The 27909-nt window shown below is 46.6% G+C and overlaps 2 protein-coding genes across 2 annotated transcripts; both read right to left on the bottom strand.

The window, feature by feature from the left end:
- Positions 1-523: 523 nt before the first annotated feature.
- On the bottom strand, positions 524-6162 carry LOC112969471 (vascular non-inflammatory molecule 2-like). Its single transcript, XM_026072826.1, has 7 exons — positions 6014-6162; positions 5798-5928; positions 5214-5406; positions 3871-4162; positions 2530-2903; positions 2067-2237; positions 524-643 (listed from the first exon to the last, which is right to left on the bottom strand). The coding sequence occupies exons 1-7, from the start codon at positions 6065-6067 to the stop codon at positions 524-526; spliced, it is 1335 nt and encodes a 444-aa protein (XP_025928611.1). The 5' UTR covers positions 6068-6162.
- A 6512-nt stretch (positions 6163-12674) lies between these two features.
- On the bottom strand, positions 12675-27240 carry LOC112969462 (vascular non-inflammatory molecule 3-like). Its single transcript, XM_026072807.1, has 8 exons — positions 27028-27240; positions 26812-26942; positions 25290-25482; positions 23408-23699; positions 21821-22194; positions 19427-19597; positions 19080-19170; positions 12675-12829 (listed from the first exon to the last, which is right to left on the bottom strand). Exons 1-8 carry the CDS (start codon positions 27238-27240, stop codon positions 12675-12677), a joined length of 1620 nt encoding a protein of 539 aa, XP_025928592.1.
- Positions 27241-27909: the final 669 nt, after the last annotated feature.

Below are 27909 nucleotides of genomic sequence, written 5' to 3'. Positions count from 1 at the left end.
AAGGTCCATAGAGTATTAGGAAGGCCCTACTGATTGCTGTGTAAGGCTGAGGAACACAGACCCTAAGTGCTTATACAGCCTGAAAACCAGTCAAGCAGGAGCACAAGGGATAGAAAGGCTCCTTCAGGGAAGATTTTCATTGCAGCAAATTGGAAAACTCCACGTTTCACTGGCAGCTTTCCGACCAGCATTACCCTGGTGACCTACAGTGTATCTTTGGAAAAAAAAAAGTTTTGGAAGTCTTTAGAGAAAGATTTCACAGGAGAAAACATCCCTACACTATTAAAAAATAACTACAGTGGCTCAAGCACTGTTAAAAAATGTGTACCATTGTTATATGTACACAAAAGACAACAGTCACATTGCTTTCTCTGAAGTAAACTCAACTACTGCTGCTAACCGCAAGTGCAAGGTTGCAGAACAGGAATGACACAGAGTAACTGCCTCAGCTCACGGCAAGATGGCTTATGGTAGGAAATTCTTATCCTGTATATAGTGACTGTTTAAAAATTAAGGAGTTACATTATGGGGAGGTTCTCAGTGGATGCGGTGGGTCCTTTTCATAATGCCTTCCAAAAAGGGTCACTGTTAAGAGTGGTTTTGATGAGCTATGCTTACTTTTCAATCGTCCATCACGTAACACCTAGTCGAAAAAAGAAAGAATAATACTAATATTCCACTAACAGAGTAGCAATATCACATGGTACAGAAAGAGTAGGCCTTACAGGTTAAATATTCTGATGCAGTACTTTAGTGTCAAAGACAATCACGAGAATAAAACAAACCAGAATTCTCTCTGACTTATGCATGGAAATGCTTTTGCAGTCAAGTCACTAAAATAGAGCTCAGAAAATTTAAGTATCGTTTTCAGCTCTGCCATGGCTCTCCCACATTTCCTTGGACCTGAAGTTCTTTAAAATTTCCTTCAGCTCCATCTTTGTAAGGAAGATCATTTTCTCTGCCTCATAAGAAGGTATGAGTGATAACAACAGATTTGTTAAGTTTTCATCAGTTACTCATACATGGCCATGCAGGTTATCTGTCTATCTATCTATCTATCTATAGAGATACACATAGAACAGCAATTTTAACTCTACTTTGATTTGTAGATTCCTAAACATTTTCCATGTGGAAGTACAGAGAATTTCAGTCTACTGGCCATATGTTGCTTTTCTAAGTCACTTTTTACCGATCAATTTGAAATCACTATTGTAGACAGACTACATATATCTGCAACTTTTAAGAGTCTTTGCGACAATCAATAAGCATGTATTTGGTAAGAAAATATAAAATATTTTTTAATTAAACCATGATCACATTATAGCGTACCTGATAATCCTTTGATGTATATGTTTTTACAAAAGTCCAATTCGAAACAAATATACAGTATGAGCAAGTGTTTCTCCATTCTCTACCTTACAAAAAAATCACTGCTGCTTCTCTTAAAACTCTTCAAGCATCATTTCACTGTCTTCGTTATCTCTTCTAGGCTCTTAAAGAGCTCGTTCAAATCAATTAACATTTCATCTAGCCTCTTGCATAAACATAATCTAAGGCTTATGACTGAAAACATTTTTTGGCAAAAATGTTTAATGAAGTTTCAAATAAAAAAAAAATTATAACCCCTACAAAAACCTCAAAACCCCCTTTCAGTATTTTTTTTTTCATAGGATATCTACCCTTATGCATGATACTCAATAGCAATTTTTCTTGCTTGGACAACTACATTACTCAGAGTATTTGATTCCTTTGTCTCCTAAAATGCACATCAACAAAAACCTTTAGAAAATAGTTCCTTGAAAGCTATTATTTATGGATTTGGAATTTGAAGTGGGAATGCATATTTGCTAAAGAAAACACTCAAGAGATTCTCAGCCTTAGCATTTACATCTCTCCTCAATAAAGACGAACTCAACCCATGCATTTAAACATCCTCTCGAATTATGGTCCCTAGAATCAAAGAAAGTAGTTCTTGGATTTGTTTGACTTTGTTGCCATATCAGTTATCATTCCCTTGCCAAGACCTGGAGAACCTAATGTGAAACAGCTCGAGGGCATCCCATTACCTCAAATTCCCCAGGGGCCAGGTGAACCCCGCTGTACAGGACTTCTGGAAAGACGTAGTTAGTGCCAAATGTGCCACTCAGGGAGAACATGTCAAACTTGGTCTGAGCAGCCTCCACAGGCTGCCCACAGCTTTTCAGGTCTGTGCTTTTACACTTTAGCAGCGTGCATATCTGTGGGGGAGAGGATACAGAAAAGCAACTTATTTCTCAGCTTTAAGCAATCAGGAGCTGAATTTGATAGTATGAAAAGCTTTCATGATGAAGGAATGAACAAGTGTTTTGGAAATATTCCTTAATTTAGGCCACAAGAACCTTTGCATGCTTTGGGTGCACACTGGATTGAAAAGACTTATCATTGTTTTCCTCAAAAATAAAATTAAAATTCAATGCATTCACTAATTGAACTTTGGTGTCTTAACAGTCACTAGGAAAATGTATATCTCACTCCCATTGAACAAATTACCTGCCAATGATATTTTATGAGAGAACCATGAAGACCATCAAATGCACCCAGTACATAAACTTCATCTTTACTCTTGTCTGACATCCTGTAGATCAAATGACAACAGAGGTCTCTCTGGCAAACAGTATAATTTCCTGCTTTGTGCCTGAGTTCACTGAAAGTGAATATATCACGTCGAACAGCTCCTGTAAAAGTGTTTTTTTCTTCTGGAAATTTTTTGATGCTTGTGGCATACGAGCTCCAATTGACAGCAAGAGGGTAAGTAGGAGAAAGACAGGGGTGTGAGCTCAGCTCTGCTATCAGGAGACGACCCTCCTCGGTTTCTGTGTCATAATGACATGCTATGGGGCCATCTGGTGTAAATATCCCACTCCCTGTAAATGACACACAGAAAACATTATGACACAGCTATGTGGAAACATTGAGTACACATTGGGAGCTATGTAAGCTTTGTAACATGTAAATTTGAAAATACTTTAAATCAACACGTTAAAATGTGCCTCAGACTTTGTTTTAGAAGAATTTTTAAATGGCAGAACCACCAAGATCAGGTTATGTGCTTCACTGGATTTTGGAACTGAAAGCCTTTAAAAGGCAATATGAGACAAAACCCTGTAATTTTTTTTAAAACTTAGATTATTTCTATTCTAAATTAGTGCTTCATAAGTGTCATATTTGCCAAAGAWAGAAATCATGGGGATAATTACATTTCGTAGAAAGAAACCTAGAGCTTTGGCCTAAACTCAACTCAATGTGCTTAGAAATAGAACAGACAAGAATATTCCTTTGTGGCTTTCACTTCTGCTTCAGGTAAGAATTACAGATTACAGATGCAGCTACAACAATGGTTTCTCAGTTTCTAGAAAATAACTGGGAGAAATATCTATTTAGATCAAACCAAAACATAAATATCTCTAACTTTTCAACAGCAACGAAAAAACAGAAAATGTTTTGTTCAATACAAAATAGGAACCCTCCTTTTGTTTTCAGGTTATTCTGTTTAGGACATTTGTTTTCTCCCTTTAATTGTTAATTGATTTTTAAACAAAAAAAATCTGCTTCAAAGTGAGAGGCTGAAAATTTAAGTGAAACTTTGTGCCATTTTGAAAAAAAAAAATCAGTTTTAAAATACCAGAATGCAATGTCTTGATCTTTCTAATTACATCTCTCCTAGAAAGTTCAGCATTTTTTTGCCTTAAGTTATTTACTAAATTCAAWACAATATCAAGAATATTTTAGTCGTCTTAATTTTTCAGAGACTTCATTATTTGTAAAACATATTTGCCTGCTTCTGAATCCAGTACCATTAAGATAATTTCCCTTTTCCTAAATGCAACTCACCTGTCATTGCCAAACCAACATTGTGTGTATTTGCTGAAAGTAAATTGACACCCATGCCCATAGCCCAGGCAGAGTGAAATTCAACAGCAGTCAAAAAAGGCAAGACATTCATCCAAGCAGTCGGGAACAGCACGGTGTCCACCTGTAACTTGCTCACCAGGACCACCGCAGGGTCGTGGAAAAGTATGTCGAAGCAAGTGAAGATGCCAAACTTCCCAAAGGGTGTCTCAAAAGTGACAGTTTCTGGCTCTTTAGGGAAATTAAACTGAGTTTCTCCTCTAAAGAGGTTATACTGTAGACCAAGAAGATGACATACTAGAATTAAAAATAAGGCAAGATTACAAATAGCTACTTTTTTGTCTAAAACTGCCTTAAAGCAGACCCTTAAATACAGGGTCTGTATCTCAGATAGTCACTCAATCTCCTTTTGTAGCCACTGGAGTCTCCTGAAATCGCTCAGCAGAGACAGCAAATCAAAGTTAGTAAAACCCAGATCCCAGAAGCCCCCTAAAATTAGGTAACAAACACAGAAGTTGCAGGTGCGCTTTGGTGTATGGGACATGGCACCTGCTTACATCATACTTAGCGCTACAAGCCAAATGAGCATCGCTTAAATTTGGTGTAAGTACCCTGAGGGGCTGAGCTAGCGATGCCTGCTGTGATGGCAGCCTGGATGTGCACCAACATCTAGTGTCCCATGGCTGCAAGTCCTACAGTTGCTTTGTGGTGAAACGCGAGCACTGGCAGCGTGGTCTGGCTGAATCCCCTCTGATGCTCCCAAGGGCCTGGCCTCCCGCAGTACTCCGGAGTCGGACAGCAAATGCCAGCGCTGTGCAGCCAAGCAGTCCCAACCACTGGGCAGAGAGACCCTCAAGTGTCAGCGCCTGCATTTTGGATAGTTCCTACAGCAAAACCCTGCAATGCCATGTGCCTGCATCCCTGCTGCCTTCTGGAAATGTCCAGCCAGTTTTAGCTCCTGAACTCTGCCCAGACATCGCCTGGGAAAGTGCCTGGCTAAAACCATGACGAGGAACCTGCTAACCATTTACCTGTATGGAAAGCTGCGTGCCTTTTCAGTTAACTATCATAAATGTAGACTTTAGTGTTTTATATATATCAGACATGCACTCTGCAGCTGAGGTGCTCCTGGGAATCATGACTGATCAACCATGTTCTTGCCTGTTTTTCCTTCTGGCCACAAGATCCTTGTACTGGATCATCCTGGATTGGTTGTCATTCTACAGTTATATAAAATTATTGTATCAAACTACTGAAATTGGTGCCAAAGAGATGAAAAGTACACAGATAATCAGTAATAGGCTGATGCCAAAGCCCATCCTTACCTTGTGGTAACGAGCCAGCAGTTTCCCTTCTGAGTCAAAGACAACATCAGTATTGTACTGATAGCGACCATCACTGGGGCAGCTGGGATCACTAGAATTACATGACTTCTTGTCCCCAATGTTTGCCACCACATAGATAGAGTTATTCCTGGCCATGCAGCTGAATCGTTCCTGCACTGGAGCAGGAGCAAATCTAATGCATTTTTGATGAAAGAAGAACCAAAAATTTTTGAAATTTAATTATGGATGTGGAAGAAAAGCATTCAAAATTATTACTTCAGTAACTGCGTGTCACATGTTTTAAACACATTACATGTTCTTATACATTTTGAAAATAATGATTTTGCCTAAAGTTTCCTCCTTTTCCTCCTTTTCCAATTTTTAAAAGTGAGGCTGCCTCAATGCTTTTTACCTTTCACATGCCCATTTAATTAAGAGTTCATTGTGATGACTTTAATTTATAAAATACTTGGGATTTTTAAAAGATTAAAAAAATTAGCAGTTCTTACGCAGTTATTGAGAGTAGCTCACTTCTCTGTGAGACACTAGTTTGAAACCACATAAATCACTGCAGAAGGACTCACCTCTTGGGATCGGTGCAGGGAATCCAGTTCACCTCTGGATCAGGAATATCCTCCAGGTAGGGGTAGATGGCTTCTCTGGTGAAACGCCAGCCATAAATGCCATCTTCAGGAGTCACAATGATGTGGGCACCCTGGCAGGACAGGCTCCGTTAAGAGGTCACCAGTACCCACRTAACCAGGAGAATTGGCAGAAGGTGCTAATAGTACAACGAGTACCTGTCGGGCGGCTTCCTTGATGGCTCCTTCCAAGATGTCCATGTTTTTGTTCATCAGTGCCAAAGCATCGTCGGGAGAGGGAGGCTCGTCAGTGAGTGCTGGCAGGATCACTGAGTGCTCGTACACGGCCGCAGTGAAGCTGTCCCAGGCAACGGCCTGGAGCGCTGAGAGGGCGAGAACTGTGCCCTGTACCAGAGGCTGGAAAGCGAGYATGGCTGGTGCCTTGTAGTTCCTGGGAGTGGGCATGGGGTATATAAAGCGAACAGAAAGAGGAGCAAAGTTTTTAACACTTTGCTTTGAAATAATCATCTATTAAGAAATCTGGGAAAGTACAATATTGTACTGTCAACATCTAAGATCATTCATTTATGGTAAGAGGTCTAAGAATCACTTCTAGGAATTGCATCTCATTTTAAATTTAAAATGCTGACGGTAAATAAAAGGCTAAGAGGGCATTCAAGAACAATACTGATCTATAAGAGTCTTCCTGGAAAAAGTGCTTGCAAAACCTGTTTTTACGTTCCTCTTCAAGCTTCCAAACCTGATCTCTCGAGTCATGTGTTCAGACTCACATGGTTAGGGCTGACTATTTCACATAACCATGCTGTGAGTATCCCCTATCACTTAGAAATTCAGCCGGGGGTGAAGGCAGACAACTGGCACGAAGTACAGCCCTCATACTTYAGAGTGTAGATTATACCTTTTCTAGTTATGAGACACATGGACCTGCCTTGCCTCCTTCCCTTGGCCAATAACTTATTATACTTGCAGCAATTTCCCTAAAAGTGTCCTCCCTCGCACATTCATAATTTGATTTGCACTAACCCTTGAACTGTGTTAATCTGTATTTTTAGACCTGAAATATTTATCTGCTTTGTGAAAATGAATTAAACCTAACTTTCTACTATTTTTGATATAAAAAGCAAATTTTGCACAGTGACTGTTTTGCAAATGGCACGCTACTACTATAGTCTCCATTTTTTCATAAAAGATCCACTGTTAGAACTGTATCTCTGATCTTGCATTATCTCTGTGAGTGTAAACTAACATAACCTGGCTGATATTTACTGTTCAGTAAGAAATAAAGGAAAATATTTCTCATCTAAACAATATCTTTCTCTTTACTTTGTAAGTTCACCCTGAAATCTTATTTTGTTTTGAAGGCATCCTCAGGAGAAACAGGTATTTCAGTGTCCTCTGACAAGATGACATTGTGCTCATAGACCGCTGCACTGTAGCTGTCCAGGGCACAGGCCTCAAGAACGGACAGGATAAGAACCGCAGCAGAGACATGAGCTTTAGAAAGCTCCACATTTGAAGTCTGGAAGTCGCTCAAAAGGAGGACAGGTGACTTCTTTAATAGGGAAACTCTTGCACAAAACTGGCAATTCCCCACAGTGCCAGAAAGCTGACACCGAGTGACATAATCACTATGTCCGGAAAGCCTCAGGGCATCAAGAGCAGGGGAGCCGCAAAAACTGAGCAATTCTGCATTACAGCACAGGCAGAGCAGTCACCACTGCACGCAGCTGAAGAAACATGTCACCTGCCAGATTTAAGAAAGATACAGGYGTGGCTACAGGACCAAAGCAATACAGGAATTGCTACAGTGAAGGGAATTGAAGGCAAGCCCAAGTCACAGCAGGAAAACGAGCCAGAGGAATTTGAGATATCTCAGCAAAAACCAGCATACACACATTCCTGGCCAAACTCGTGCAGGCAGGGCAGCAAGAGGCAGGTAGCTGGCCCTGAGCTCTGTGCCGCTGCCAGTCATGTCCAAGCCCACTCAGCAYAGAGYCAGCTCAGGGCCACAGGGGCTCAGGGCCAGCTCCGCATCACAGTGGGGATACCAGGCAGGTTATTACTCCAAGCAAACCCATCAGCACGCCACCCAGTAACTGAGCCCTGAAGAGATCCCCAAAGATCATCGCTGGAACAGCATGATGAATGGGAGCCACAGTTTCTAAATTTTGACTATTGCAACCTCCACCAGATACAGCTGCAGATCACTGCTGCCAGAAATCTTAAAGTTAAAGCTGCCTGTGCACAATAATGACTTGTGTCTGGTTGCCCAAATCTCTTACCTTCTTTAGTTCCTCTTTTGCTTCACTACCCCTGAGAGAAGTGTTTATTGTTATCAATGGTTACGTGCAGACTTGTCTTTATATACAATGCTTTGGTATGTGGATGGATGGGTAGATTTCCGTATGATTGCTTTCTGCATGCTTGACTCACTCCACACAATAACACATTTCACAATGATAAATGTTATGCAATCTTTGTAGTAAAAGGAATTCAGCTCAATATTGGCTTGTGTCAGTCTTCTAAAGAAAAATATTCAACATACAAATATACCTAAAAGAGACAGCAATGGCCTTGAACCAAATCCTGAAATCAAAATACTCACTGGATTCAGGGTTTGGGATCATATATTGTTTACGCACACATTCCCTCAGGTAGAGGACTTGCATCTACAGTGAGCAGGCCTGAAAGAGCTGCTTCTCAGCTGCCAGGCTGGCAATGTGCTCTCACTGTATCCCTTCTGCATTGCAAGGCGAAACCTCAGTGCCCATCTTCGCCTAGCACCATAATCTCCCTTAAATCCAGATCCTTTCCCCAGAAGTGACTTGCAGTGGGATCCACTAGGTTCCTGGCCCCAAAACGTGGGGGACAAGCACAGTGTTGGCAGTGAGTTTGGACTGATGGGAAGAGCATTTGAACACTCCCTTGCTGGGATGAGATTAGTCTTTGGCCAAGCTGTGACTGAATTAACAGTGAACAAGGTTTTAAGAGAGCGTGAATCTAGCAATACAGATGTTGATCTTTTGTAAGGTATTGTCTGGGGTTGGGAAGATGGCTTTTGTTAAACACTTATATGCCATAGGAATGCCAACCATTCCCTTGATAATATGAGAACTGGGCTTACGTCCATTGGACCTTCTAAAAGCTTTGCCCGGAAACTCTCAGCTTATATGCCCTTTTCATATCTTCTTTATCTTGCAGAGTAGAGTTCTGTATGTAATACCCTCTTCCAGATAGCTCTTGGTGTGGGTTCCCATTATTACCATGCCTGCAGGCAGGCAGTGTCCTTTACTAGTTTCATGCCCTACAGTCTTTAAGGTGACTGACAGTTTAGGGTCAGGAACAGGAAATGCAAATCTGAAACAGTAACTTTGTGGAATTAAAAAAACCCCACCCCTTCATTTAGCTGGGGAGAGCGAAGAGCAGTGTTTCCACATACCAAGTGTCCTGTAATTTTTCTTCCCCGACTGCTGCTCAGATTCCCTAATACAACACTTTTGAGATTGCCAAGCAGAGAGAAGCATGGAGAAGAGCCTGGCCAGAAAGTGAGCAAAAGAGCAGCCAGAGCCACGAACACCTGAGCCTGGGCAAGGCAGAGAGCATGCTGATGTGCAGGCAGGCGGAAGACTGGAAAGGCTTGAATGTCATCTAGAAGCAAAAACTTGCCGTTCGTTGCCTTGCTACTAAATTCCTGATGCAGTTGGTAGCATCACCTAGAGTTAAGGTTCTCTGGTCCTTTCCCTGACAATTCCCTATCATTAGCTACCATGTAATATTACTGAGCTTGGCTAATCAGAGTGACATTTTCCAGAGGTTCTTGTTTCAATTTTCAGTGTACATTCTGAGTCAAGACATCTTCATTTACTCTTTCCTTTACCACACTTCTCAGAGATGTTTGATATACGCCTCAGATTTAGTTTGTATTTTTCTAATTTTAGCCCATGGAGTGAGAGGTGCATTGTGGATGGACCCCACTGTACGCTCTGCACCCCTGCAGAACCAGGAAGAGATGTGGCCACGGAAATAAGACAAGGAGAGGTATGAGGCAAAGTTCAGGCCACAAGCACTGGTGTCCCATGGATGCAAACAAGTTCCTCATGCAAAATGGAGGCAGAAGTCTTGGGAACCTTCTCCTCACAAACACCTAAAATCACTGTCTCCAGTGTCTGCTGAGAGGTGCTGGGAGTGCTGCAGCACTAAGGAAGGTACTTGAGCGTATGCAGGGCTTAGGTCTGGTGTGCTGCTCAAGCTGTGGGGAAGCCATACGAGAGCAACTCTCCCAAGGGGGCAGCCAATGCCGGTGCTGTTCTGGCTCTGCTGGCGCGGAGTCTGCTGACTGCCAGTAGTGATGTGGGGGAGGCTCCGGCCACCTTGACTAGCTGGCTCTGAGCCAGCTGGGTGTTGCTGGCACCATGCCACAGCATAACAGCAAGCGCASACATGCCTGCAGTTTGCCAGGATCCAGAGGGGTCTTGACTGGGCTTTCAGGTGACTCCCCTTTATACTCCCAAGCAAGTATTTCCAGGCTCCAAAGGCAACAGTGGTTGTTGGATCAGTGCACGGAGGCCTGTGCATTGGGGGTTTTCAGTGACACAGACTCAGCTGCTGAAGCCGGGCGCTCCTCAAACACCAAGCCCATCTCCTCCTTTGTCCCAGGCAACATTCGCCTCCCCCTAGCCACCACGGCAACACRGAAAGGCAGCTCCTAGTCTCTGAGCACATCTTTTAGACCCTCTCAATGGCAGGCACTGGCACTGGGCGTGTGGGGCCCAGACCTAGAGAGCACATCGTGATTAGCATGAGTCAGCAGTGGTGCCCCAACCCTACCAGCTGCAGCCACACACAGCAGATGTGGAAATCCTGCAGGGTCAGAGGCAGCAGGCAGCTGGGGAGACTCCCCTTTCTGCCCGGAGACCCCGGCCTGTGCCCCCCCAGAGATGCCCCGTGGCCCAGCTGCCGCATCACAATGTGCCACGACGGCACCCACAGTGACCTCAGCCACRGCCACCAGCGTCCGTCCACCAGCGCGAGTCCGTGCCGGCGCCATGGGCACCATGGGCAAACTGCTGCGGTGGGAGGGGTGCTGCCAGCCCTGCTCCCAGCGTGCAGGGACGGCCCAGGGGCCTTCACCGTGGGGCTCCTCGTGCCCACCTCGGGCTCTTGGGCAGGGAAGCCTCCCAGCCCCAGCAGCCACCGAGCGCCTTTGTGTCAAGCAGGAGCCCCCAGCTCCTCCTCAGCGACCGTGTGCAGGTGACATGGCACCACCACACRAAGGACAGGCACCTGCTGCTCTTCCCTGATGCCATCGCCATTGCCAGCTTCAAGTAAGAATAGTGACCAGAGACGTCCTTCCACCCCACCACGGCCTCTGCCACCAGCCCCAGGGCACCACTCCTCCCCGGAGCTGCTCCCGCTGCCGCAGAAAGTGCCTCCTTGGGGCTGCCTGCACAGCAGCTGGCCTGCAGCAGACACGGGCTGGTTCATTTTAACTCTGGCAGGGCCACAAAAGCAAAGCGGCACGTGCTTTCTTGTAAACTGGAATGGCAGTGGAGGTGGCCACAGCTGGGCAGGAGAAGGGATTTTAGCCAAGGTCTTTGCATTTGCTGCCACGAGGGCAACCTGGAAGTCAGTGCCTGCTCTTGTTCCCTGCAGGTGTGGCTCCACCTTCTGGCTGAAGCACCGGGTGCCTCTCAGTGAGCTGTGGGTGGTGTGCAGCGAGGACGAGGACAAGGCTGCCTGTGGGCATGAAGAGAAGGAGCTGTTTGGCATCAAATGCAGCAATACCCTCATCCTCGTCTGGCCCACCAACCTGTGCGCGGTCACTTTTGGGTGAGTCTTGGGGCCACGTTGTTTGGCCGTGGGGGATGCAGGGCACTGTGCTCGCGCTCAGTCCTCTGTGGGCTTGCTGGGGCTCAGGTCAGGCTGTGGGGGCTGAAAGCAGAGGCCCCGCTCTGGTTTCACAGCAGGACACCATGAGTTTTTGAAGGTGAGAACACGACCGCCCGGGCTGTTGCTTCCCCTCCCAGGAAGACAAAGCTGTGTGCCTTCCTGGGAAGGGAGGGAAGCAGCCTCGTTTGCAGGAGGGGCAGAGCTCACCCAGAGGGGCAGGCTCTTGCCACAAGTCTGTAGTAGACCCACGGCCTCTCCCGGGCCCCCCGGCTCCCTTGGAGGAGCTGTTCATGTAAGAGATGCCCTTGTAAACACCTCACCCTGCAGCCCCCTCCACGCAGCCCCCTGCCAGGGGACTCGCCACTGGCAGGTGTCTCCTCTTTTCCGTGCCTAAGCGCTACCAGGGCTTTTGCCTTCCTGAAGTGAAGGAAGGCAAGAAGAGAAGAGGAAAGAAAGAGAAGTAGCTCCTCCAGAAGGAGAGAGGACGCCAGAACTTTGGCGAGTCCCTGTGCTGCCCCACGAGGCTGCGCCCCGTCCCTGGGACTCTCCCCAGGTCGGAGGCAGGTGTGTTTGGGGCCCATGTCAGGCCAAAGGAGGAGTAGCAGCCAGGTGTGAGGCTGTTTCTCCTTTTCCCTGCAGTTCACAGGAGGAGAGGGAGCTCTGGCTCAACACGATCCTCAGGTAAGCCCTGCCAGGCCATTCAAGCGGTGGAGAGAAGGTTGAAGGCAGCGGAGCGCTCCAGGTGGAGCTGCAGAGGGAAAAGCAGCAATGGCGGTGGGGGGAAAGGGACACCCACTGCGCAGTGTAGCTCCTGGGCAGAAGGGTGCAAGTTGCTTAGCTTTGTGATTGCAAATTCATCCCAGTGCCATGGGGTTGTCGGTACAGCTCCTTGCTTGCATGGATTGAGACCCTGAGCTGCCACTTTCCATTTCCATAGGGAAGGGGCGCATAGCCAGCAGGGCTGGGGGTGTTACAGAGCGGGGCTGCCAGTGAGCACTGCGGGAAGGTCTGCTGTGTCAGGGTCCCATGCAAGCACGGGCTGGTTGCGGGGGAGAGAGCAGAGAGGGCTGGGTGTGACAGAGCTCTTCCTTTGTCCCTGCCCTGTGCCCAGGCAAAGCCGAGGAGCCCAGGGTCACCCGACTGCCCTCCATTCGGCTCCTGGTGAAGGTGGTTGGTTTCTACAATCCTGTAAGTGTCCCTGGGGTTTCCGCTCCACCCAGAGAGCGACTTGGCTTTTGAAAACAGTCCCTGCGACGAGCTGCTCACGTTGGCTCTTGGTTCTCTTGCCTAGACAGTGACACTGACAGCCAAGACCATCGAGGCGTTGATTGTGGCRGATGTAAGCAGTGGCTCCCTCTGCCCCGGCCCTTGCTGGCTGTTGGTGGGAGGTATCGTAGCACAGTGGTGGTGGCTCTGTGGGAGCTGCCCAGGGCCCCGTGCGGAGCAGTGTGGAGGAGCCGGCTGGCTGGCAGCAGCGGGGGAGCTGCACGGGGCTGCCCACTGCCTGCCATTGCCTGGGAGCGGGCAGAGCCCTTTGCAGGTGACTCCGGGCAGCCCCGGGCAGAAAGGGCCGGGCATGGCTGGGAGCAGCCAGCGTGTCCCCAGGGCTCGCGGGCAGTTTGGGGAGGGAAGCTGGCAGGGTCCAAAGCCATCGAGACACCAGCTGCTTCCTCACCGGAGGCGTTTGGGAAGGAACTCCCCAGTGGCGTGGCAGAGCACGGGAGGGCAGCCTGTCCCCCATCGGCCACGTTTGGATGCTGTGTGTGGGGCTGTGCCTATTCTGGATCCCCCAGCAGCCTGAAAGGGTCCTGAGCTGGGTGCCCATGGGGCAGGGCCTGGGGCGCTGGGTACAGCGCGAGCCTTCAGAGCCAACAGCCCTGTAGGCTACAGAGCTGAGGGCTCCCTCATCGGGGTCAGGGGGCTGACGAGGCAAATGAAAGACCAGATTTGCAGGAGGGAAGCAGAAAGCCTTGGTTACCCATTGAGAGAGATCAGTGGCCTTTTCATAGCAAGGCTCTTGTGATGTTCTTGCCCTCCCCGCTGCCCAGCCTGAGTGGCTGAAGATTCAACGGCAGAGAGAAGCAGTGGGGCAAGCACTGGCCAGCGTGCGAGCGCAGAGGCGGATGCAGCCACGAATGCCTGAGCCTGGGGAAGGCAGAGAGCACGCCAAAGGGCGCACAGGTAGACGGTGCGACAGGCTTGCATTTCATCCCCAACACAGAACTCGCTCATCCAGAGGCACCTACACAATGTAGTGCATGTTGTGCTTGGTAGCATCACACAGAGCTCAGGGTCTCTGAGCCTTTCCTTGATGTCCCCCTCCAGTTAGTCAAGACATGTTCTTTGGCTCTTTGCTTTAGCAGGATCATCCAGCTGTTGGCTCTCTCAGGCTGCTATTCTGAGAATCATCCAAAAAGCCCCAACTGGTAGTGACTAGGAAACCAGAGAGCATGTCTTTGTAGGAAGAGCGTGAAACTGGGCATTGGCGTCCTCATGGGCACCTGGCAGAAGGTTTTGCCCTTGGAAATCATTTCCGGGTGGGCTGTCTTACAAACGGGGAAGACGGCTGAAGCACAGGCTAGACACATGTGGTCTTGGGATTCGGAGTGTTCCCTCTGCTGCAGCCCCGCTGAGCCACCCGTGCTACTTCCAATGCGCACAGCGGCTTTTCGCCATGAAGTACCATTGGGCGAGCAAGGGAGCAAGGAGGTTGTCTGGTGTGGAAGTTTTGGTCTCTTCCCCTTCCCACTGACAAATGCTGATAACCTGGTGTATGCCCCAGCCCTGATTTCCTGAGCACAGTCAATTATCTCCACGGGAGGAGACAGAGAGGTAGACTTCCATCACAGACATTACGGAGACCAGGGCCTCCAAGGGCTGACACCAAAAGCAGGTGGATATTTGGAGCTGGGGTGGGGGGTTGTTGCTTTCTTGCACAGAAGTCACTTTGCTGCCCATCCCCCCAGAGGCAGTTTGCCCTGCTGAATCGTAGCTGCAAAAAGCATGGCTTTGAACTGAAAGCCAAACAGAATCCAACCGGCAGCATTGCTCCTGCTTTTGCTTTCCAGAGCTGCACGCAGAAGAGCCTCTGGAGCGTGCGGTCTTGGTGCACGTGGCAAGTCAGGAAGCTGCACTTGCTGACACACCACGCTCTCCACTCTCTGCCGAAAGAGAACCAGGAAGAGATGTGGCCACACAAGTAGGGCAAGGAGAGGTATGAGGCGCAGTCTGGGCCACAAGCACTGTCCCAAGGTGTCCCATGGACAAAGCAAGTTGCTCATGCAAAACTGAGCAGAAACGTTGAGGACCTTCTCCTCAGAGAAAGCATGAACACCTGGTTTCCTATATCTGTTGCGAGCTGAGCAGCAGCACTGAGGCAAGTGCTTCTGCATATGCAGTGGCCGTGCTGCTTCCAGCTCTCCCCCATAGCGACAGCATCCCGGCCGAGAGAGGTTGGGAAGACAGAGGTGAGCAGACAGGGGGTCGAGGGGAGCACTCTGCCTCTTCCTGGCAGCTGACAAGGTGGCTGTGAGGAGGTCTGTGGTGTTGCCGTGTCCATGTTAGAGGCTCAAACTCCTGCCGGCCTACTCATCATTTAGCCCTTGGCTATGTTTGTGCTTCCTGCCATTGGTGGCAAGGGGCCCCCACCTGCCCTTTCCAGCACTGCCTTCAGCACAAGTGCTTTGCTCATCCTCCTTTCTCCTTGATAAGAGGCTAAGGATGATGATGACCTCAAGTGGCTTCTCTCTGTTTCACTGACTCCCAGCTGCAGCTGTTCAACTTTGATGCTGAGGTCCAGCCCATCATGGAAGACTTGATTGCGAAAGCGATGGAGAAAGCTTTCCTGGCCATCAAGCAAGAAGAAGAAGAAGAAGAGCTGGCCAAGCTGCAGCCACTTGAGGCTGTGGATGGGGAACTGCCTGGTGCAGAGGGTGCTGGAGGAGCCTGGAGGAGCACAAGAAAGAGCCCCCAGAGGAGAAGGTAGGAGCCTCGAAGACCAACGCGGGCCTGCCTGAATGCTCATTGGAAGGTCTGAAATGATTTGCAGCCCAGAAAACCGAGATTGTAAAGAAGCATGGTTGGCCTACAAGGGTAACTCTCCAAGTGCCAAAGAACATTGTGCAGCAGCTGCCGCTGAGGCATGTGTGCGCAGAGGGAGGTGGCTGCACTTCCTGCAGAAAAGGAGCTGGGAGGTGGTGTGCTTGAATGCAGAGGTGCAGGCACAGTTGCCGTTCAGGCTCCTGCACAGACCAATGTGAGAGAGGATGTGACGTGATATTGTGGGTTACGTATGCGATGGTTCCTTCAGTCCCAGGCAGAGCTGCAGTTGTGGCTGAGGTAGCTGTGCAAAGGGAGGTCAGAAATGGCCCCACTCCCTCAGCTGCAAACGTGCAGGAGCAATGGTGGCTGATGTGCTCCTAGCCTCTTCCCTGCCTTCCCACCATCATCTCTTCCTGGCTTGGTCTTAGGTTTAGGGACTGCCGCCTGTCCCTTCTTTTGGGCTGCCCTTCACTTCCCAAGCTGTGTGTGCCTTCTTCAGATTTCTGCTCCCCTTCTCCTCAGGTGCAAAACGTGGACGAATGTGCAGCCTCTGCCTTGGCACCTGCAGGCACTGCAGTGACTGCAACCCAGGTGCCTGTGCAGCTTGAAGGCGAGGCTGACAGCCTCCCCGAGGGACCGGAGCGCACGGAAGCAGTTCTCGTTGTGGTCCCTGGCACACCTGAGGGAGAAGAGGAAACTCCTGCCTTGGACTCCCCAGACCAAGCTTGGGCTAAAAGAGTTCCTAGCGAGGCACCGCCCCAGGGAGAGGAAGGCGAGTCTGGGCTCCCTGCATTCAAAAGCACAGAAGTGCCCGCTGCCGAGCTGCCCATGCAGAAGGAGAAACAAGCCTCTGCCCTCCCTCCAGAAACAGCTGGCTCAGAAGCAGCTGCAGTGGCCAGGCAGCAAGAGCTCCTGGGAACCTCAAGCTGTGAAGATGTCCTGAGGCAAGAAAAGGAAGCGGAGCAATGGACAGAAACAGCCCAAGAAGTAGGAGAGACTGGTGCACTGGAAGCCATGAGGGCTGAGGACTGTTACTCTGCTGCTGTGCAGCAAGAAGTTCTAGCTGTGCCAGAGGAAGGCCCTGGCTCAGCTTTCCCTGGAGCTGAAGGCTCGGAGGCGCCGCAAGTGTCCATGCCAGCACCAGCTGCAGCACTTGAAGAGCCTGTCGCCCCCGAAACGGTGACGCTCACAGACACGGCAGCCGAAACATTAGAGCCCTTGGCAGCCAGGCCTGGGCAAATGGCTCCAGAAGAAATCCCAAAGACTACAGTTTGTTGGGTTCTGTGATGAAAGGCTTTCATCTCCAGCAGCCCAAAGGAGCTGAGGGGAACTGGGACAGGAGGGGGAATCGAATCGCTCCTTGGAGAAAGGAGCACCCTGGCCCTGCTCCCGTCTTTGCATTAAACTCCGTTTCTAGCTATATTCCTGGGTGAGGAGACTCTCTGTTCTGTGTGCCTGTGTGTGGATGGAGGTGCATGTGCCAGTGACAGGAGTCGCACCAGGGCTCGCAGGGGTCTGTGAGTCTCTGGTGGAGCACCTGGAGTGCGTGAGGGTCCATTTGTCAGTGTGTGATGGCTGGCAGATTTCAAGCCAGATCGGCAAGCAAGTAGGCTAAGGGGCTTTGGTGATGGCATTGAGGCGGCCTTAAGTGTGGGCCGGAGACTGGAGAGAGCGAGGGTCTGTGAGTTATCTCCAACTCTTGGAGGCCAGGGGATCTCAGCCAAGTCTCTGTTTCTCTGTGTGGCCAGCCTTGTGTATATGTGAATTGTATAGGTGTGTGCACATTTTGTGTGCGTGTGTGCCTACTTGGAATAGCTGCTCTGGCTGGCTGCTGGCTGGAGCTGGGACCATGCTGCTGCAGCAGCTTTGCCTCCATCAGGCAACCGCCTTCAGCACCTCCAAACGCTGTTGCCCACTCAGGCCCTGCGAGTGCAGAGCCTGACTCTGAATGTCTATTCACATTTCAAAAAAGAAAGGGCTGTATGGTGCTCTGCAGTGATATTCAACACTGGAGTTTGAACAACATTTGCATTCCCAAATTCTCTCCAGCTCCCTCTGTGAAGTGTATGGGGCTGAGGACTGTGAGACCACCATGCTGGGAACAGCAGTGGTGCCAGTGTGGGCACAAAGAAAGYGGAAAGGTGCCTGACCCCTTTTAAAGGCACAGCTCCAGAAAGAGATGCACAGCTTCATACACTGAGACGCACCAGTGGCATTGCTGAAGGAAGCTTCCAGCCACAGCAAAGCACAGGTCTCCATGGCGGGAGAAAAGGAAACAAAAATATGAACAGCTCCTTCTCCCAGGGAGTAGCTGACCTCAAGCAGGAATCTAAAATCCTTGAAGTTATTGGATTTGCAGGGCAACATTATCGTGCAGGAACAGAGGAAAAGGTGCGTTTCACATATGCTGGTGTTATATGGCCAGGAAGAAATAGAGGAGCTCGGAGGGAGAGAAGTTGCTATGTGACACCATGTCACTACTCCGTGACCTCTTCACTGGGTGCCAACAGTTCCAGCACTGAGGAGGGTCCCACATAGCCAGTGCTTTGCAGCCAAGCTGTTATTCAGAAAGGGCAAGCCAAGTATTTTGAAGGTTCAGTTCCAAGTTTTGGTCCAACAGAGATTGCAGAAAAAAATGGTGATTCATGGTCAATTCTGGTGAGGAAGAGGTAATAGGTTTTGGGTCAGGATTGGCTCTCTGACTGGAGCTCCTCATCCACCGCCACACTGCAATATTCTGTGCTACAAGGTGCCACAGACCGTGCCCTAAGGGCATATGGGCAAGCAAGCCAAAACAATGCAAATAGGAGAGAACTGTACAAGTGAGGTGAGGGAACAGGCTTGTACGGGTCAGTAGTAGTAGCTGTAGAGCAGAGACAAAACATGCCTGAGCTTGTCTGCATAGAGGTATCATGAATCACCTATTTCACTCCTTTACTTACTGGTCTCATAATAATAYGAAATTATAAAATATGCAGTGATATCGAAATATGAATTAATCTTCTGGCCCACAATACAGGCTGTCCAAGGGAGAGAAAGGTCAAAATCCAGAAAGCAGAGCTAAACAACTGCTATTTAAAACTGATAAAAGATTAGTAACCCTTTAATATAAAAGGGTTACTTCTCAATAAGTGGCAGCAATAAGGTAAGAATGATACATTATTAGTAAACAAAGCACACTGAGGAGAAGCTTGCGCAGCTGGAATTAAGAAAGATAATTCTGATTGTTTTAGCCGATGATGTCATATCTCATTTGGACATGACGTCAATGGTGTACAACCTCAATTATGGTAACAGCATGGGGAGGCTGGTGGTTGTGGGTCTTGTTTCAGATGATCCTTTTCATACCACCGTCCAAAAAGTGTCACAGTGACGATTGGCTTTGTTGGTCCTATCTTACTTATCAAACGCCCATCACTCGATACCTAATTGAAAAAGAAAAGGGAAGGATATAGAGGAGTACTCATAGGAACAAGTTAAAAGCTTACAAAGATGTGACCAAACAATGAGAAGGTATGTCAAACCATGTAGCTCACTGAAACCAGTGACTTCATCAAGCAGACAGTGAATAAATCTGATTACTCACTATGAGCAAGTTTTCTTTGGCTTTTCCGAGACAGCTTCTTCCATGACTAAGCCCCAGAGAATCTAATGTGCGATGGCTTGAGGGCATCCCATTACCTCAAATTCCCCAGGGGCCAGGTGAACCCCGCTGTACAGGACTTCTGGAAAGACGTAGTCAGTGCCAAACGTGCCGCTCAGGGAGAACATGTCAAACTTGGTCTGAGCAGCCTCCACGGGCTGCCCACAGCTTTTCAGGTCTGTGCTCTTACACTTTAGCAGCGTGCATATCTGTGGGGGAGAGAAGACGACAACAACATATTTAGCAAGATGGAAACACTCTGGTAGGAAACTCTTGTGTCATCAGATCTAGTGTGTGACAGAGAAGGTGACTGGCACAGGCTATCTTTCATAATTTTAAAGCAACTTCCTTTTAGCCATAGTGTATTTTTTCATCCCTTGATCTGACTGGAGCATGTTCCAGAACTGCACTGCTTTAGTAGATAGAAATAACCTTAGTTTCTGGTGAAAGTTCTGCCAGAGCAATTTATTTCATGCCTGAAGGCCAGTCCTGTCACTTCCACTAATTCTTCCAATTCCCAGTTCTTTTATGTGAAGATTCCCTTTTCACATGTCTTGAGATGAGATTGTGGATGGAAACTTGGAACAGAATGAAACAAATGAAACAGTTCTCCTCATAAGTACATTGTACAACTGTAAACTCAGGACCTTTTACTGGCATTTGTACATGTTGCTAGTGAGAACCCAGGAGAGGGCCTGGTAGTCTATGGGAAAAGCGACTTTGATTATCTCCATCCAGCTCCTGGTGAATAGCTGTCCAGGTAACGAAGCAAGCATCCCCTGTTACACCTTTGAGTTAGCAGTTGCAGCACATGGAGGAAAACAGCGATGGTAATGTAGACTGACTTTTCTTTTGTCCTGAGGGCTAATTCTCCAGCTTTAATCTGATGGATGTTTATGGGCAACGTGAAGGAACAAAAATATGGGGCTAGCACTCCTGTGAAGATTCAAAGGATGCTGCCTGGCTTTGTTGGCAGGTGAGGGAGGAGTTTGTCTCTTTTTGTGTTAGATATTAGGGGGTCAGAAAAAGCATCTTTGCAAACGTCAAATGTACTTACTATTCATCAGCAAACTGTTGAAGTGCAAATGAGCGGGAATAAAGAATCTAATTCTCTCAGTCTGCTCTAAGGAAATGACAATTTTAATGAGGGGGAAAAGCAGAAATTCCTGCCTTCTCTAGAACACTCAATACTGGTAGAGACCATCTGCCCACTTTCATAAGGACTGAAATAAATTTTCCAAGCAAGTTCACTAAGAACACCAATTCTATTCAAGCTACCTTCTTAAATGTATTAGATGAGCTATTAGCTGGCTAAGGCCTCCCCTAGACTGTGGTTTCTGCACCAGCTGGTGCACAAGGACCCTGTTGGCAGAGAGAAGTAAGTAAATAAAAGAATGATTAACCTGCTGGCACAATAACTTAACCATGAAAGCAAAGAAGGTTTTGCAATATGGCTTTAAGCAAATTCAACCACAGTGTAACTGATTGTCTTCCCAAACATTTGACTGGGAGACTGGAAGAATGGGCATTTCTGTGAAACTTATATGCCATTTCTGTAAGCCTCATTGCTATGATCGGAGTCATAACAAAACGTTAACATCTTTGAGAATCCAAATTAGCAGAGCATCTCATAAAGATGGATATGATTTTATTTTTTTTTAAAGAGCAACTGCTTGATGAAGATTTTTTGGAGAGATTCAGAACACTTACTATAGATACTCACAGAGTACCAGTCCTTGGCTGCCTAAGAAAAAAAAGAAACGGCCAGTGCACTCTGGGAATTTAAAGGATGTTTAGAGACCTCTCCACTGCAACAGAGCTTAAGCAGAACAAGATGCCAATTTTCCTCTCTCAGGCAATTTCTGTGTAAATGCAGATGTCTACACACATTTCAAAGTCAAAGAAAGACATGCTGGGTATTATATGCACCCTCAGGATGATGTGAAAGGTCCACTGGCATGCCATCTCGGGTGGGATTGGCAGCCTCACTCTTGTTGTGGAGAAGCAGAAGGATGAGAGATGACTGCTCTGAAGGGTTCAGAGAGACTCATGATGTTGTCTTACTGTTGTTGACGTGTGTGTGCTCCTGTAAGAGCTGTATAGATAGTGCAACTGTTAGCAAAAATATGAGGCAGGAACTTAGCTCTGGACCAGTGTATCACTCTAATACCTACCCCTTTTGCTCCCTAAAATGATACCCACAACCCTTTCAGATCTTTAGCAGGGGAGAGGAAGGGGGCGTGCTGGATTTAAAGGCAAGCAGACTTGGACATTTCAGTAACTACTTCTCCTTGCTGATAAATAGGACTCCAGAGCTGCAGAACACAAGAAGAAAGTCACGGTCCTTCCCCCCCACCCTGATCAGGAGCTGAAGGTTTCTCCCACTAAAGAAGCTTCCTAAAATAATAGCCCCTAAAAGAAATCATTATTACCTGCAGATAGTATTGTCCTTCAACAACATGAAGTCCATCAAAGGCACCTAGCACATAAAATTCATCTTCTCGTTTCCCTGCCATCTTGTAGCTCAAGTGACAGCAGAGGTCCTTCTGGCAAACTGTGAGATTCCCTTCAGACTTAGTAAGCTCAGTGAAAGTGAATCTGTCATGGAAGATGAGCCCACTGAAATCATGGTCATTTGGTGAGAATCTCTTGACACTTGAGACATATGAGCTCCAGTTGACAGCAGGAGGGTAGGCAGGAGATAGGCGAGGATGTGAACTAAGTTCAGCAACAAGGAGGTGACCATCCTCTGTTTTCATGTTGTAATAATATGCTCTGGCTCCGTCTGGTGCATAAATACCACTCCCTGAGGAGAGCACAATTTTGAGTCCAAAAAGAATCAGACATTTCATATTGTCCTTTTAATTGTTCCATTGCTGGTGTATTCACCATTTTATAAGTACTGCAGAAATTTTAGTGTCCTCAAAGGAGAACTTTAACAACCCAGTTCACAGAGATCATGCTTTGGCAAAGAATACCATTTATGTCTCCGCATGAAGTCTGCTTAGTGTAGCCAAAAGGCAGAGGGTTACCTTATGGTTTTATTTACGGTCTCCTCAGTTCTCTTTCCTGCTATACACAGAGCTGCATGAGAATGTCTCTATTCTGGGCTGGCTGATGTAAAAGGACCATCCACAAGTTGAGAATGTCCAAAACGTAACACATGCAAGTATCACAGGCCTATCCTGATGGACATGGAAGGATATAGCAGCTCTCTAGTCCAGTTTACACCAGTTGAGAACTCCTCCCTGCATGGGGAATTCACACCCGACCAGCGCCAAATGAGGGAGGGAAATCAATGCACTTACAAGGGAACATATGTCACACCCTACATTGCAGAAGAGCTCTGCCCCTCAGTCACATAATATGGATAACAAGCAGTGGACTGTTAGGCATTTCAAAGATGAAGCCCCAGGCAATACTGTGATTTCAGAACACAATAAAGAACACTGTCTGGCTAAAATATATTAATTATCCCATGAGCTAAGCTCTAGAAAAACATAGTATCACACTCTTAAGAGATGCCACATTATTAGCAGCATTTCTGCAACAGGCCTGAAAATTTGTTTTTAATAGTTTTCCCACAACTACGTTAAATACAGCTACAAACACATCTTGCATTTGGCCAGAATAAATGGGGCCATGCATTGGGTTTGCAAGTATATTTACAATTCTGCATTTAATAGCAGGATCACAGGTGGCAGGGAACAATGCCTAAGCTTCAGAAGTTTCTACTCAGATAGAAGGGGCAGTAGCTTAACTTACTACTTGCTTAGAGGCAGTAAAAGGAGGAAAGGAAGCTCCTAAGAAGCTAGGGAGGAGAAAAGAAGACACCATGAATTTTGCTGTGCCTTGTATGGCATAAGTTGAGATAGCACTCCTCAGGTTTAAAGTTTGGTGACTGAAGTTTTCACCTTCCACATAAATGCATTGTAAGCTTCTGCAAAAACCACCTTGTAGAACAGTGAATAAAGAATCATGATTATAAAGATTTTTTAGACAAAGTTAAAATTAATTACCTGTCATTGCCAAGCCAACCTTGTGTGTATTTGCTGAAAGTAAATTGACACCCATGCCCATAGCCCAGGCAGAGTGAAATTCAACAGCAGTCAAAAAAGGCAAGACATTCATCCAAGCAGTCGGGAACAGCACAGTGTCCACCTGTAACTTGCTCACCAGGACCACCGCAGGGTCGTGGAAAAGTATGTCGAAGCAAGTGAAGATGCCAAACTTCCCAAAGGGTGTCTCAAAAGTGACAGTTTCTGGCTCTTTAGGGAAATTAAACTGAATTTCTGACATAAAGAGGTTATACTGTAGGGGAGAGGAAGAAAAAAATAAGGCAAAAAAAGAAAAAAAGGARCGAGATAAAGAGAGATAAAACAGTTAAACACACCTCCTGCAATATCCTCGTGTCATTGTATAAAACTATTCAGAATGACTAGAGAAGCTTTTTAACCTGTTTTTGAATTCTTCATATGTAGAAAGACAGGCTAAAATTGGATGATCACTATAGTGCCCAAAAGGTGAATATGGGGAGACATATATTGTCCTGGCATCTAGACAAAAAGCAGCTTGCTATCTGTAGATTTGTTGGCTTGATGTGCCACCTGTTACTCCCATGAAAATACCCTCTCCAATCTCCCCATGCAGTTTAAAACTCTGACAACCCAAAAGACACAAAGAAGAGACATAATAATGGAAGAGGAACACAGAGGAAAGAAAGAAAAGAAAGAGACAGAATTGGTGACCTTGATGTAGAGATGCGTGGAAGGACTGGAAGCACACAGTACCAGGAGGAAGTGTGCAACATTACAGCAAGACCCCAAAACAGAGAAGAAAAAGGTTGCAATGGTGGGAAAGAGGCAGATGGTCTCAGCTGACAGGAAAATGCAAGCATGAGACTTTCTCAGCTGTGCAACATTTTCCTTCCAACTTTTATTCTCACTTAAGGTTTGACTTTACTGAAAGAGTCCTTTTACTGTCCAAGTCACTGGGACAACAAACACATGTAACTAAGCCAGAAAGCAGGTTCATGTTTATTCATTTCAAATCTGAACCTGGAACTCAGCTCCAAGCTGGGCTGGGCCTGGCTGGTGCAAAGGGGACTTCACTCCAGCAATTATCAGTTTTCCCCTCACCTAGTTTGCACAGAAGCAAATACCTTGGCATCGTCCGTGGAGAAGTAGGTGAAGTAATGAGTCCAAAGTGCATTAAATAAACAACTGACTTCAGACTATCCTTGTCAGCATGATATCTGGCACACTAACCTCAGACAACTTCGATGTACCTTGCAGGTAGGTACATAAAACCGAAAAAAGGATACTTTCACTGGGTATGATTGTTTCAATTCAGTCATCTCCTTCTACTCTCAGCATATCCAAATAATTACTGTTAAGCAAAAATTGGGCCGAAATAAAACATAAGAGAAGACAGAGAGAAAGAGAGAGAGAGGCCAGTCTGCCTCAAATCAGACTATGCCTGTAAGATAAGAAGCAGATAACATTTTAAATTTCTGGAATACAAAGGAATAGTCTGAGGCAACACTGGCACTGAAAACTAAAGTTGTCCCCCCCCCCCCCTTGCTCAGGCAGCAAGATTTCCAGTAAAAGGTAGTTAATAAACTGAGGAAGTCAGCCAAAAATGTCTTCCACTAAATTGGACCTGAGCAAACATTTTTCATTCTAGTCTGCTTTCTTTTAGAAACATCACAGCATATACAGGTTTAGAGTCAATATCTCCCAGCAAAAGAAGTATCCTTTTAAATTATGAACGAAACCGGGGGGGGGGGGGGGGGAGACAACTGCCATGGGACAAATAAATGGCATTAAATTCACTTTTGAAAAGGAGACATTTTGGAAACTGTGGAAAAATAGCTCCTGTCTTTCCAAAAAGATTTCTTACCTTATGATAACGTGCCACTAATTTCCCTTCTGAGTCAAAGACAACATCAGTATTGTACTGATAGCGACCATCACTGGGGCAGCTGGGATCACTGGAGTTACACAACTTCTTGTCCCCCATGTTTGCCACCACATAGATAGAGTTATTCCTGGCCATGCAGCTGAGTCGTTCCTGCACTGGAGCAGGAGCAAATCTAACATGTTTTAGACAAAACAAAAAATAAAAAGGACAAACAAAGAGAGGGTGGAGTGTAGAGGGGCCCCTGGCAGCGCCTCTGATCCTGCCCCAAGGCAGCATGGGCAGAGAGGTGCAGCAGCTGCAGCACTCCCGCAGGTGCTTCCCGTGCTTGGGGCAGGCACCGGAGCCCTCCCACCGGCACCCGGAGAGAAATGCCCTGGGAGGCTCACGGGATGCCTCCAAACTGCTCTGTGAATACACTTGCTATGTACAGGGCAGGGCACCCCTGGACACAGCACTCTTCTTGCAGTGCAATACACAGACCTACTTTCACAAAACCTAAATGCATGAGGAACTGGAATAGTGTGTGGTGGCAGTATGTCTAAGTACATCTCACCACATTCAATAAAAGGTAGTGGATACTTAAGTTACTTATGTTCAAAAAGTGCAAATTGTGCACGTTTCCCAGCATTCATCTCACATTAATAATCTTCATCTCAAGTCCATTGAGGAATGTCCTCAGATTTATAATACTATGGTCTTAAGACCTCATTATCAAGCATGCACATGTGAAAAGGGCAGACGACCATAGCTGTGGCTCTGTGACTCCAGTACTTTTTTCCATGATGAAGGGACATGAAGTGCAGTGCTCAGCTGTAGGTTGTCATGTCCTTGCTGGAACATGATATTTGAATGACTGATCATGTTTCAGAGCACAGAGACTCTAGTAACTAGGATCTTATCTTAATTGTGAAAAACTAAGATTTGAAGTTTCTGGGCTTGCATCACTCAGAGATTTGGACTTTGACTAATGAACTCATCATTCAGTTATTAGCTACTCAGAAACTAGTTTTCCATAAAAACGGTATGTATGCTTTTATTTGAACATAGCATTTGCCAGCAATAAGTAAATAAATAATCAAAAACTTTTGTTACAAGATTTTCAATTAGCTTTAGTCTAAATAGTGCGGGGAAAAAAAATGAAAGCATAATGTGAAGTGGTATATTCTGGCAACAAAGCTTTTATAAATGCAAAGAGGAAGCTTCCTCTACACTTAGCAACCCAAGTTCTGTATATTGTTTAAGGAATTCTTCTTTATAGTGCCTTATTCAGAATGCTTTTTAAAACAAAACAAAACCACCCCACAGGATTCCCTTTTCAATTGGTCATGCACATGCTACCTATTTTATTATGCAGCTTACCTTGATATCACATTATGCAGCTATTATTGAAACTTACCCTGATATCAGAAGAATTAGCAGTTCTTACACAGTTATTGAGAGTAGCTCACTTCTCTGTGAGACACTAGTTTGAAACCACATAAATCACTGCAGAAGGACTCACCTCTTGGGATCGGTGCAGGGAATCCAGTTCACCTCTGGATCAGGAATATCCTCCAGGTAGGGGTAGATGGCTTCTCTGGTGAAACGCCAGCCATAAATGCCATCTTCAGGAGTCACAATGATGTGGGCACCCTGGCAGGACAGGCTCCGTTAAGAGGTCACCAGTACCCACGTAACCAGGAGAATTGGCAGAAGGTGCTAATAGTACAAYGAGTACCTGTCGGGCGGCTTCCTTGATGGCTCCTTCCAAGATGTCCATGTTTTTGTTCATCAGTGCCAAAGCATCGTCGGGAGAGGGAGGCTCGTCAGTGAGTGCTGGCAGGATCACTGAGTGCTCGTACACGGCCGCAGTGAAGCTGTCCCAGGCAACGGCCTGGAGCGCTGAGAGGGCGAGAACTGTGCCCTGTACCAGAGGCTGGAAAGCGAGCATGGCTGGTGCCTTGTACTCCCTAGGAAAGCTCCCAGTCACAGAGAAACAGTGAAAAAGGAACATACACATAAAAGAAAAGGGTAAAGTTTAACTTAAAGAAAGGAGGGACAAAGTGCTGATCTGTTAAAGCATTACCTTGGAATCAACATTTGTGATGCCTAATGGGAAAGCACATTACACTGTAAGGATGTTGCAACTCAAGATACTTTAAAATTGGCAGCTTAAATAGGCAGTCACAAAACTGCTGGCAATGCCAAGAGTAGTTGGACCAATACAGAAATAAGTTATCAAACATGTGACTAGAAAGAGTTGTCTTAATTCTGTTGTCATGTTTTTCTCTGTCACCAATTTCAACACACTTCTACATTGCACTTTTTTTTTTTTTTAAACAGACATTGCTATAGACTTTTGCTGTGTATTTTGGCTCAGCTTTGATACCCAGATAAAGGGTGGTTTTATCACCAAGTGTTTTATGAAGTTTGAATGGCAAAAATGAGGGCCCTAAGAACCATTTGCTTTATTCCAGGGTCTTTACATTCCTCACCTCCTATACTACATGCCATTGTTTGTAGCTTGCTTCCCAGAATTTCTTTAGACCAAAGTCATTACCTTATCCCAATGTATTTAGATGAAATACACTTAATGTGCCCCTGACAGAACCGTCCCTTG

The sequence above is a fragment of the Apteryx rowi genome, unplaced genomic scaffold (genome assembly GCF_003343035.1).
Source record: "Apteryx rowi isolate R43461 unplaced genomic scaffold, aptRow1 scaffold_351, whole genome shotgun sequence".
Taxonomy (NCBI): domain Eukaryota; kingdom Metazoa; phylum Chordata; class Aves; order Apterygiformes; family Apterygidae; genus Apteryx; species Apteryx rowi.
Note: the sequence above shows the minus strand (reverse complement) of the source record. Positions and strands in the feature narration are given on the sequence as shown.